The sequence below is a fragment of the Lagopus leucura genome, unplaced genomic scaffold (assembly GCF_019238085.1).
Source record: "Lagopus leucura isolate 7727_CA_CO unplaced genomic scaffold, USGS_WTPT01 Super-Scaffold_73, whole genome shotgun sequence".
NCBI classification, from domain to species: domain Eukaryota; kingdom Metazoa; phylum Chordata; class Aves; order Galliformes; family Phasianidae; genus Lagopus; species Lagopus leucura.
The window spans coordinates 48,832,570-48,846,035 of NW_024962252.1; the positions used below are offsets into that span (position 1 = coordinate 48,832,570).

General features: G+C 37.8%; 1 protein-coding gene across 8 annotated transcripts in view; it reads right to left on the minus strand.

Moving 5' to 3' along the window:
* The window catches only part of MAP7 (microtubule associated protein 7), a 104,767-nt gene that overhangs the window by 22,416 nt on the left and 68,885 nt on the right, over window positions 1-13,466 (minus strand). For all 8 annotated transcript variants that reach the window (XM_042888755.1, XM_042888765.1, XM_042888740.1 and 5 more), the window contains exons 4-7: window positions 10,394-10,557; window positions 9,460-9,571; window positions 6,394-6,504; window positions 901-1,014 (exon numbers count right to left, since the gene is read on the minus strand). In XM_042888755.1, coding sequence (XP_042744689.1) covers window positions 901-1,014; window positions 6,394-6,504; window positions 9,460-9,571; window positions 10,394-10,557 — 501 coding nt within the window. The remainder of the gene's footprint in view (window positions 1-900; window positions 1,015-6,393; window positions 6,505-9,459; window positions 9,572-10,393; window positions 10,558-13,466) is intronic.

Genomic DNA, 13,466 nt, shown 5'->3' on the forward strand with positions numbered 1-13,466 from the left:
TGGAAATGTACTGCAGCCTAATTAGAGATAAGAGTTCTTAAGTGAAAGCTTCTTTAAAAGTAATCTTAGGAGATCTCTATTCCCTCTTACCTTCTACGTCCTTTAATTAAAATAAAGATCTGCCCATATTAAACAGGAAAGACCTGCCTAGGCTTAAACATTTGACGTGTGCTGAAATGTACTCCTGAAATGGTAAAACTCCTACTGCACGTTCTCAAAACAATCTACGGTAAGAAAAAAAGCAGCTGTCACATGCCTAAAACACATGATAAACCAGTATGTCCTGGCTGTCATTGAAATGTAGTTTTACTAAGGCTTTAAGTTACTTCCTATCAATATTTACATACTTCTGCACGTTAATCTTCTGCACAGGAGTTCATCAAAGGGGTGTTCTGGGGTCATCAGAGAACTTGACAGTTATTGTCACCTTGCTAACCCTGCACATTTAACTTTACATGCTGTTAAATCTACTGCAGCCAGGGCCTATCCCTCTAACGTGTCCAACGTGCTTCATGTGAGAAGTGCTCCAGTGCAGAATGGCACTGTTTGCAGCAAACAGCTCATAGTGTGGGTGTGCTGAATCAGTTCCTTACAGCATAGTGGGCATTTCCTTCAGCAGCCACAAACAGAGTGAAATTGTTGCCCTGCATGTGTTGTATTCCCTTCTTACAATGACGAAGAGGCCAAAGATAGTTAAGAGAGAAGCGAGGAAGAAAGAGGCAGAGCAAATCAAGCATAGCAAAAGCTTTCAAGCTGTCATACAATGTACTCTAGGTTTTCCAAACTCATTCTGGGATGCTACTGTACACACGTAATTACATCAATAATTTTACAACATCCTGGAGGGAACCTGGAAATATACGTGGCTGAAACATGAAGTCTCTGCTCTTATAGGTTTACCTGCATCTCCAGACAATGCAGCTGTGCTTTTACTTCTGGCCAGGAATGAGTGTGTGGGCGTCAGGAGCCTGCTAACGATGTTGCTCTCCCATGGACTGAGCTGCAGACGGCGAGCTGAACGTGCATCATACAAGCAAGACGTTAGGTCAGACAGCGTGCAAATGACCACATGTAGCAGAAGTGTTAGTATTACAGCCTTACGACTACACACCATGGAAATTCTGAAACTACCTTTTGGAAACCCAAACCATACACCCAGTCATTGCTTAGTTTTTCAGTGTTACTCCATTTTAGGGGAGGAATTCCTACTGATCACAAAGCCAATCACCTATATTGTGCTACTGACTGTGGCATTACACTGAATTGTTATCAGGTTAATGTTGATATTTTGCACAGATCCCATATGACCTACTATTAGGGATGGCAAGATAACTTCTGTACCAAGACAGCAGTTGCCATTCCTTAATATAGACTTAGAGATATTTGCATCTCAAAATCCTTCTACATACCAGGTACATAAGTATTTACAAAAGATCAATTACTAAAACACCATCTGCAGTCTGCTAGCCTAGATAGAAGAAAAAAAAAAAAACAAAGAGGGCTGCTTACTACCATACAGATTTTCATCACAGAAAGAGGCTTTGTCAAAGCATCACAAAAGGATACAGTGCGCCTGAGCTGTAGATACCAGGCTCAGCAGCTACAGTTGTCTTTGTTACACATGGTGCCTCAGAATACGTAGCGTATTTAATTCTGTCAAAAACCCTCGTTAATGATAGTTTTCTATTTACAGCAGTAACAAGATTCAACATTCTACATTGTCAGTATGTTTTGAAAACAGGTTATACATGCTGCTCTGGCTGTAATCACAAGTGTTTCTCTCAGTACTACGTAATGCAAATTTAGTTTATCAGTATTTTTGTTCTGCCTCACATCACTTCTTTATTATTTTTAATATAATGATTTTTTTTATCACTGTTTAAGCATTGATTATGGCAAAGGAGTATCCAAAGAAGTCCTATATGTTATTGTACCAGATGGCACCAGTATGGTGCAACAAACAGTATTATTAGGAGAACCACAAGACAAAACACTGGAGTAGTTCTCATAGTTCATTACAGTAAACTCAGGCAAAAATCTCAGTGTTGAAAGAGAAATTAGGTTGTTTCATACCCCAGCATTCACTGGCCTTAGTTTCTCTATGTTGAGAAAACTGCAACTTGAATGAGGTTGGTTTTTTTTTGTTTTTTTTTTTTAAATGAGGCACAGTCCCTAAAACATTCATTGACATGACTGGCTGTGATAAACCACAGGCTAATTTGTATTTTTAAAGGCAGAGATCCATCTCTTCTAAAAGCCATAAACATGGAAGCTCTTTTTAATCTACTCCACAACAAGCCCCGTGAAAGGAGAGGCTGTTCTCAATAATCTCATCCTATGAGAATATAATGGCCTAATCTGCTCTCAGTGCTTCTTTTTTTTTTTCACTTCTCAAACTGCTCACCTAAATTCTGCTAACTCAGTAAGTGTCATTAGTATAGAAATATAGTACTCTAAAACACAGCAGGCCTTCTGGATAAGCTTTCTTACATAATACAATACTGCCAGAGCTCTTTGTGATTAATAGCTCCATTCTGTGTAGCTACAGATTATACAGGGACACAAAATACCCTTTAGAGATCTCCATTACAGCGTACACATTATCATTAAATTTGCAACTTAACAAGGAAGAACAAGTTATAGGACTACCATTAAACTGGATGCAATAGCGATGAAAATCTTTGCTTCTTCTCTGGGCACTGCTCAATGTGGTCATATTTTAAGTCCCCCGCTGCAAGGCAGCAAATTCTTTTTTTTTGTGGTCTCATCCTTTACTAGATGTTGAGTCTGGTGAAACTCTTCTGCCATATTTTAACACAAAGACTATACAACTTATCAGAAGAACACCACTATTGCATGGAAATTGGCTCCACACCTTAGAAAATGATACCTGAAATTTTAGGCCAACAGCACTACTATGCATACCAAAAGTTTCCTGGAATTCATTTGTATAGCTGCAAAGAACTGGTAAGTAAATGTCACGATGTAATCTGGTGCTGTGGGCCAGCTGTAAACCTCACACAAGTCCCACAGAACAGGCAGTCTGAAGAGGCCAAAGCTAAGAAACTGATGTCTTACAGCACTCAGCTATCCCCCTGTAATTTGCCCTAGGAGATAAGTATGGTTTTATTACCTTTTCTCTTCACTCCTGACTCATCTTATCCGCATTATTTACTGGAAGCAATTCTGTGCCCCCAGCAACCAATTAACAAGGCTGTGATTGGTAGAGGGCTAGCTGACATGCCCAAATAATGAGCTGAGAGAAGTGTGATAGTGCCAGTACATTTAAGTAGTACTTGAAAGGTGGCACAACAGTCTCAGCCAGGAGCTTGGATCTGAGTCTCCCTATGGCTTTAAAATGGTTTTAGATCACAGTTCATCATAAGCACATCTTGGTTTTGTAGATCAACGTCGTCACTTACTCCAAATATACAGCTCAGTGAAAGCACTACATTTGACACTTACAGTACATACCCTAGCAGTCACTAGTGTTACCATCAGCACAGAGCAGCCAAATACATTTTGGCTCACTGAGTTTCAAGTACAAGAATATTCACCCTAAATGCTTTCAACAACTGAGCTTCAGAGTCCAGTTCACACTGAAGGAAGAATACAAAGCAGAGCTTAATAACAAAACTAGCTTTAAAACAATGAGGTCTGTTTTTTTTTGTTCTGGGTTTTTTTTTTTTTTTTTTTCTTTCTTTTTTTTTCCTCTTGTTTTCAAAAACCTTGGGGTGATGTTTTAATCCTTCAAAATACCCAACAGAGAAGAGGAAATAATTTTGTTGTTGGTCTTATACTGTCTTAGGCTGCTTGCTCATTGGTCCCTCACTGGAATTGCATTTGTGGTAGGTAGGCATACCGGTATGGTATGGTAACCCTAGGCAGGTTAAACAGATTAATTAAGTACAACTGGAAGGAAGAAGAAAAAAAAAAACAACCCAAACCCCACAAAGTGCCATAGAGCTGGCAATGGTGAATTGATCGCAGTCATCTATATTTACCTTCAGGATATATCAACTGAACACTAGGAAGTTATCATAGTAGCAGCAGAATATATTGCACATAAGCAAACAACAGCATCTGATTAGTACTAGCAACAGATGGGAGGCAGGGATTTAACAGGTCTCCTGATGAGAAACACAAAGGAAGGACTCTCACTGATATGTGGTTGTCAGAGTCACAGAAATGCTGTGAAATAAGTGGGAAAAAACTTGTGCTTTTAGAGTCTCTTTCAACAGGCCTTGAACTTCTTCTAGAAAGCTGGCAGACAAAGTAGATACAGTGATCAATACCATCACCTCCTCTCACTACAGAGAGGAGGAAGAGCATAACTACAGTACAAGTTACGTTTTTTCAAAACTAAGAAAGCCATACCTTACTTATGGTAGTATTCACTTGGTAGGTACGCCTTAAAGAGCACCATTACCAGAATTTATTGGTCGACAGAAGCTTTCTTCAATTGAATGTATTTGTTCATAATCTGTTACAAAGTTTGAACTACCCAGTACCACTCCTATCAGAGCACAAAGAAAAGCCTGTTCTGGCTGCCGGATTGTAAAATCATGACAAAGAGCTATGTAGCAGTACTGTAATTCAAAATGAATTAACCAGGCAAACCATTAATGAAATCTTTGGCCGGGCCATAATAAATCTTGTCCTTCAAATGGCAGAAAAATTAAAAATAAACACTGCTTAACAGTAGACATGTTCTTGATGACAGCTATAAGCCACTTAGGGTAAGCTTATCATCCTCATCTCCAGCTTTCTTGTTGTGTAGGTAGGAGTATCTGTTACAGGCAAAACACAACTGGTGGTCCCTGGAAGGCAAAAAAGGAGCAGAGAGGCAGATGATTTCTTTAAATGCTTGCCTTAAGATGCTGAGGTCACTGGAGAGGTGTGCAGCACTTCTCCAGTTATGTGCTCAACCAGATTTGGCTATGTGACTGCACAAGAAAAAGGACATTTACACCATTTCAATTTGCTTTATGTCTCCTGCAGACTCCATAATATAAGAGACTTCTGAGGACTTCTGTACCGTTTTTAATTAATATGCCAAGAAAGGAATGCCTTGGCATTTAAAGTATATGACGTAGAGCCCCCACTTCCTTACTCCTTCCCTTCACCTGCCATTATACCACCTAGTTCTCAGTCCAACTTGTACAGAATTGTACAGTAAAAACATTTACACCTTGAGCTACACTCTACAAGAGACTATCCTAATATTTAATGCCTTTCTTCCACAAAGAATCATCCCTGGCAAGGAACAGTCATCAACCAGAAAAAATACACATACATACACACCTAATGGGAACAAAATACAACTGTTGGGGCTTCAACTTTTAGAGCAAAAAATTACTGGAGTTCTAGAATAAATTGTGCTCTAAGATAACACTATGTTTCATGAGTTACCAGACTTCAGGACTGTGTTAACCTGTAAGCATTAATATGGTCAGAGCAACCAGAAACAGGCATCCAAAAGCATGCACGTAAAACATGGCACTTAAAACACACAAATAATGATGTCTACTCAACCATTTTTGTAATACAACTAAAGCTCCACTCTAAAAATTATTTTCGAAAATATGCACTTCTCTGGGTTGAAATGGGCCACAGCTTCTCAGTAGAACAAAAAGTCCTTCACAAGTATTTTTCTGTAAAGCTCTTTGCACAGGTTATACAGGAGACATTCTTTTATAACACTCCCTTCGGCTCAATGCTTCTACCCCATGAATCCTCAAACTCAAAACAGAAGCAGCAATTCAGCTACATTAACTCACAGAACCCTGATTGTTTATCAGTTGTGCAGAGTTGTAAACACTGAAAACATACACTGAAATAAAGCAATCTTTGAAAAGTAACTGGACTCAAAAAGTCAATAAACAGACACCATATGAAAAATACCCATACACCATCATTAAAAATAATCAGAAATGGTAACAAAATAACTGCTCAAAAGCTTCATGCAACATGTCCTCAGATATTCAAGAACGACTACCAAAATAAAACAAAAGCAAAATAATGACAAAATGGCATAACAGAAATAAAAGGTCACAGAAAATTGCATGCAGTATGGAGAGATGTATTCTTTCAATTGTTGTACCTCATTTACTAAAAACCTGACAGAAGCACCACTTTTATCATTTGCTGAAGTGAGATCGTTTAGGTAAGCTCTCTTGTTTTAAAAACAAGAAATACATATTTCTTCTCACAGGAAAAAGAAATGTTCAACCATTTACTTTTCACATTCGGAGTCTTTTCACTCCATTTACATAAAGTACAGAAAACGACTTCAGACTTGTTTTACGTGCAAAGCCATACATTAGTATTGAACATTTTCTTTCTTGCTCTTTTCTTTTCTTTTTTTTTTTTTTTTCCTCTTTGGAACTGTACCTCTGTCTGAAGAATTTAGTAATGTTGCAGATGAGGAGGAGAGCCGCTTGTTAATGACTGGATCAACATGTTTCGAAAGGTTCATTGTTGAAACAGATCGCCTGTCTGGATCTAAAACAAATGGAGATAATGCTAATTGACAGCCCACATGCAGTAATGCCAGTTTCTAGCTCACTAGTGAACTAGGAGGAAAACATGACTAGGTCATTCCTGCTCTACCACAAGAACTTTCAAAATAGAACGGATTTCTCAGCAGACGTTGTACAGATGACTCAAAGACTGGGCACAAAACTGTTCAATTTAAATTCCAAATGTCTAAAATATTCTGTTCACTGATTATCATTCAATCAGGTTGCAATCCGAGGACTTCAATGGAAAATTTGAAGCAGACATTAGTAGCCAGGATGGTATTTTCACGTTTCTTTCAACACTCCCTGAAAAAATCTGACACCTGACTCACAATAGAAGCTTCAGGGAAAGGCCAGCGTGCTTGGAAATGTTAAAACATTCAAGTAAAAGCCCTCAAAACCTGAATCAAAGGTGATATTTGACAGGGTATCAAGCAGAAGGTCAGCACCATGTTAACAAAATTCCAACAGATTAAGGGAGGGCTGGTACAAATGAAGAGCAGGAGTAAGCACAAAAGGTATAATTATGTCTTCATCACTGTGAAAGTGCTAAATTTCCCACCAGAGTTAACTTCTACCTGCTGTGAATGAAGTTGCAGTTAGTCAATCCAAACTGCACATAGCTTAACAGATAAAGAAAATGAGTCTTTGTGGAAGGCTGCAGACTACTTGTCACACACATGCTTGCTGTATATATATATATATATATATATATATATATATATATACACAAATATATATAATACCAAAGGGATGTATTTTGCTTCTATGTTGCATGGATTTGAGAACAGCATTACAGCTTTTGCCTGTGCAATTGGCACCCTACTGAGAGGTGATGATATGACACAGATCACATACACTTTGTGCACATGTGTATACCGTGGGAAAGTTGCTAGCAATAGCTGAAGAGGAAGAGCAAGCAGGACAGCCAGCTTTATGATTTGTCTTCTCTCTCAAAAATCAAAGAAATGAAAAAAGCTAAGTGTATCAACTAACTATTCTTTAGTGCAAATTCTATTTGGAAATCTGAGAATCAGAAGATAGTGGGAGAGCTGATTCTGCTTTTGCTTACACACTGAGCACGTATTGCAAATTCAGTGCTACTCAGCAGAGAATTTAACCATGCTTTAGCAGATGCCTAATGCTCTGCTGATTCATATTCTCCATGTCCACAGGTAAGTCCACAAACTGTTTTGGAAACAGATAAAAGACCAGGACACTGATAACATTAAGGATGATGCTGTTCAGTACTGGAGACAGGATACTTGGGCTTCCTATGTCATAGATCTTGGTAAGAACAGTATTTACGTTTAGGATTTTGATCCCTGATATCTTATCTATACTTGAGAGGATACAAAGTGTATCACTACAGCAAAACAGAAATTCTGCATTTGGCTTAAAGAACATACTGCATAAAACAACTTTCTGAAGATGACAAATGAGAACATGAAAATTGCCTCTTGCAATGAAATATGAATCCTCCAAACATAGAATAGGCCAAATGAGATCTATGACCTAGAAGACTGTTGGTTTCTTTGTTATTAGAATCTGAGCAACACATTCATCATGTATTTGCCTTCATGTGAAAAATGAATGTGAGTGATGTGCATGTGCAGTATGGCAAAAGCATTTTAGAAAAAGATCAAAGGATTCAAGTGACATCTCCTTGAATTCCAGTAGACAGAATATTGTGTTTCATTTTAGTGAATTGTGCCAGATCTTTGGAGTCAGCTAGTAATATATATATAATATATATATACTCTCCATATTAAAAATAAATAACAACAACAAAATCTGGGACTAACAACAGTTCTAAACTATGAGCATGATGTTAAGCATGCACTGCAGCTACATGAGGGTCGTTTAGTTACTGACGATTTCATCTCCTGAGAACTAGCTATAGGTAAAGGAATCAACAAACGAGAGTGATTATGTACCAGGTTTTCTAGCACCACTCAGAGATCTGAAGTGGTGCTCCAGGCCTGCTAAATCGAGAAAGGTGAATGATGATTCAAAAAAATAACCTAGGGACAGAATGCAAGACAATGACTTTTAACAGTAAAGAAAATAAAAATCAAGTTATACAGAGCTAATTAAAAACAAACAAACAAACAAACTTTTATGATTTTATGAAAGATAACTGTTCATTGAACTTATGTGTGATGAATTACATTTCAGATCATTCTTAATGTTTTTCCCCCTTCTTGATAAAGGCTGTATGCAATTAAAAGTATTATGTTAGAGTAGGAAGAGAAGCATTCTTTGTAAGTACCAATTTCTGGTGAAAGAAATATAGAACAGGTTCTCCTTTTTGAATGCCAGTCACATTTAACAGGGCACAGACTTAATAGTAACTGTCAGATTCAGTTAGGGAAGACAATTTAGGAAAAAAATGATACAGAAAAAATTAAATTAATTTGTCCATCTAAGCTTTTTCAAGCTTAAAAAAAAGGGCTTTTTTCCAGTCTCCCTGATTATCTGTACAAGATACAAATAATCACAAATAATCAATTTGCTTCTTTCTGTTGTTTCTTGGTATTTGGTCACTTCCACCAGAACTATTTTTTGAGCCACAATATTTAAATTTAACATTTGCACACAGTAGCTCACATCACAAAACTGACACATCACAAGCACACCAGCACATACACACACGAACAATAGCAAAGCAGCAGAAGCGAGAAGCTGTAGCAAAATAGAAATGCAGAATTAGTAAAAATCCCGAAACAAGTTTTCACTTTTGTTCAGATTTCCCCTTGTTATGTTTTTGCTACACAAGAAGGTCAGAAACATGCTGTTGCTAGCAATAATAAGATAAAGAGCAGAGAATTTAAAACAGCATATACTGAATCATTTTTCTTTGTAACAGAAGGAAAGTAAATTCCAGTTAACTGACAGGGCAGGGACACTGGCTAGAAAGCCAGGCCTCCCTCTTTACCTGTGTTATTAATGCGGCTATGTAGCGCTCCTCCCCAGGACCACCTGTTTTGCTTTTGTTTTGGCTTCTGGCTTCTTTCAATTGTGCGACGTACAACAGCTTCATGTCGTTCCTTAAGTACAACAGGATAATACATTTGGATACTACCAGGTTTTTAACATTAATCCTCTCCAGCACTGCTACCCTCCCCATGGACAACACCTAGCAGGTTTCTTGGAGTTGCACCCAAGCTTAAACGCTGCCTAATAAAGATACACACTCAGACGAACCATTCTAACTCTACAACTGGATTAAGCAATAACTAAGCCACAAATAAATTGAACTATTTTTGAAAACTAATTTTGAGAAAGTAAGGTGTATTGCAGACTTATGCAGAACTGTGGAGGAAAAAAACAGTTGTCCCATTATGACAATCACTGAACAAACACACACCAGGGCTACTTCCCACTCTGAATCTCCTACATATTCTCTCACTAGGATAGTGAGAGAGAATTGACAAAAAAAAAGGCAACGATGTGCTGACTTACCTAAGACGAAGGGGAGTTCTCAGCTCAACTGAGACAAATCAGCCAGTAGCATCTTTCCTGTACACACTGTCTTGAAGGTTTTGTTAGAAAGCAACTAATACTTACTGCCTTAAAATGAACAGCTAAAAATTAACCCACAGACATACAGAAGCCGTACAATTTCTATTTTTCTGTTTGAGGTTGAGTAGTGTCACATAATACATCCTAGATATGCTCAACCTAACTGCAACAGACTCTCACAGGGCACTTCAAAAAAATGTGACTAAGGCACATATCCTCTTCTGTACACGCTCATACTGATCAAGGCTCACACTACATCTCCGCTGACAAGTTTAAAAGAGGTTTGGCAGTACCATATCTTACAGAAAAAACAAGCTGAGAAGCATTTTCATGACATTTCATTTTACCTTATCTTCTTCTATTCTTTGCCTTCGCTTTTCTTCTACAGCAGCTCGTCTTCTCTCTTCCTTTAGTCGTTGTTCTTCTAGCTTCTTTTTGCGCTCCTCTAGGTGTTTTTCATAATGCTGCCGTGCTCTCTCTTCTCTTTCTAACCAGACGGTTTCTCTTGCAGCTATGAAAAAAAATCAGAAATAAAAGCATTAACATGCTGTTACGCGATGAAAACTTTAATACAATTTGGATAATCAAACTAAATAGAAAAAAATTGAACTCATTTTCATAAGACATCCATAATTTCCTAGTCTCTCTCCATGTGTTAAAACTTCACAGACCCGGTCACACACTCACGTCATTCAGTCTCAGTATAATTACTGTGAATTGCCACCAGTAATGGTTACATTCTTTGACTATATAGTTTTTGTGTGAAAGAAACTATATTGCATTAGTTTAAAATACGAAAACATTTAAGTCAGATATATGTGTACAAACCATGCTAATTCTCTGCATTCTTTCACAGTAAAAAGAAACATAAAAAACTATTACTACTATATAACTTTAATGATCAAAGCAGATCTCATTAGGCTGGGTTGACAGTTGTAGTGTTTGGACTGTTAGCTGTACCAGCAGCTCACCAGAAGAAAATATTATCAACCAAAGAAGTCAGATTAAAGATGAGATTTAATAAGTTTAATGTGCTCTGAACAATATTTCAGAAGTTCTCATCAAGACAAATCAAGAAGCACTATGAAAGACAAATTCTGCTCCCCACCGAGGTCTGAATCTTCATGAAGGTATTCCACCTGGAATACATGCTCAAAACGTAGCCCACATTAAAGCCATTACCTCTGACACACTGGAACTCTCCCCATTAGTGCTTTGAAAGCTTCGAAACCCAGAAATTTTTTGTTCTAAACCCCTTTTTAAAAACCCAGGATACATCCTGATCTTCACGAATTGACAGATAGGACTGCAGAAAGAAATGCATGTGAATGTCACCAGACAAAAATCAAGAAGAACCACAAGAGAAAACCAGACGAAGGAATTCACTGATAATGCAACAGAAGCAGAGAATCAGATTAGCAAAATATCAAAAAAAAAAAGAAAAAAGACACTTTTAATGTCCAAGGTAATGATTTTTTTCCTTACTCTGAAACACTATTTGTTAAGTATAAAAAATTTATGCTTGAAAACACTTGAAAAAGGAGCCAATCATTATAACCTTGTACCTTAAAGACAGCAACTCAAGCCTTCAGTGAGCAGAGAGATTTGTGTTGTTTGACAACTCATACCAAAAATAAACAAAATGATTCTAGATGTTCAGAACAGACACTGCAATCACTTCTCAATCACAAGGCCAGCAGTCATCTTCACCTAATTCCTCTTCTGCATTTTTCTGCCTACTCAAACAAATCTCACCTGATAAACAACTTACATTGCACTCCATTTCTTAAATATTTGCACACGCAGACTCTTGAAATCTACTCTGGATAGACAAGCTCACGTTAAGATTATGTCCCTTAAGAAAACATTTTTTTTTCCAGATCATTTCAGATTTCAAATGCTTTCCCCTAAGAAAAGCAGACAGCACATTTAGCCATGCTGTGGGATACAGACCAGCAAAGAGATGCTTGTGCAACAGCTATAAGCAACCAGAAGACATCATCCTCTTGGCAAACTGTGGGACAGTTCAGCAAGACGTCTGCAGGAAATTCAATAATCTAACATAGCCAGAATAATTACAGCTACAAGGCGCAGTACAGTTGCTTAATTACTAAGCATAGTTGTGAGAAAAAATGACACCTACAAACATGAAATGCTAACACAAGGAGCAGCAGATATTGAGAAGTACTTCTCTGTTGTAGTTTGGTGACTTGAAAGGGATAATCTGAACTACAGACCAAGGCTAAATTGGACATGACAACAGAGCAACAGTTTGTAGTCCAACTGCAATCTGCAAAAGCTCCTCCTTCCATATTAAAGCCTTACGACATTAAAAATAAAATAAAATAAAATCCAAAAATCAGTGTTTTGAAAGCAAGAGGAACTTTCATACATGCATCTGCTGCTCCAAGGAGCCAATAGCTCACCAATAGACTGGATAGACAAAGAAATGGCTGTCATTACTCTTCTTCTGAGATGTGATCCCTTACAAAGCTGCTTATTGCCCAGGTTCAACGAGATTCAGCTAAATTGACCTTTTCCAACAGTTTGAGCTACATCTCTAACAAATGAAGTCCAAGGTATGTCACTTCTACGCTATTGTCTCCTGTTTTTTGCCTTTATCTTCTGTATAGCTGTGTGACTTAACTAACCAATGTCTAGGGCAGAACTGCAGTCAGGCCATCATCAGGCATGTAGACACTTTGGAAAAGCTTGCTCTTCCTATTAGTCTCTGCACAGCTGGATTGTGTAAGAGGGTCAGTCCAAGAGCATGCAGCTGCATCAGTGAACTGTACTGTTCTTCTCATGCACTCTATGTGCACTTATTTTGTTTTCTTCAGAAATAAGGATAAAGATCTCTAAAAGTGGTGACTGAGTTCAACTGACTACCCTTTTTCAAAACCAGGAAAATACTCATCATTATCTTTAACACCATCTACAAGCTGGCAAAATGTTTCTCAACAAGTTGCATTTGTAGAGAAAAAGAATATAATTAAAGTGGTGAATTCTGCACTGAAAATATCTCATGTGACCTTTTTCCTTCTCCTGAACCTTTGATGAAAATTTCAGATAAATTAATGATTATTATATGGTAGGGCTACCTGAGATCTCTCTACTCAATGTACCAATGCCTTAAAAATGTATTTAATTTTAAGTACTCTGATAAGGTTTCATGACCATTTTAACTAAAGTGATAGCTGCCACCAAAATAAGCAGCTTTCACCTCTGCTACCCTGATGATGTTGCTCATGATATGTTGCTCACAGGACTGAGGATTGGGTGGATCAAGGACCAATTTGATTAAAGCCACATTTCTTCCATGCCTTTTTCCTTCCAACACTTTTAACTGTGGCTGGGGCACATGGAAAGGCAGATATGCTGCTGATGGGGTTTATTGGCCGCCACCATCACAGGAGGCCT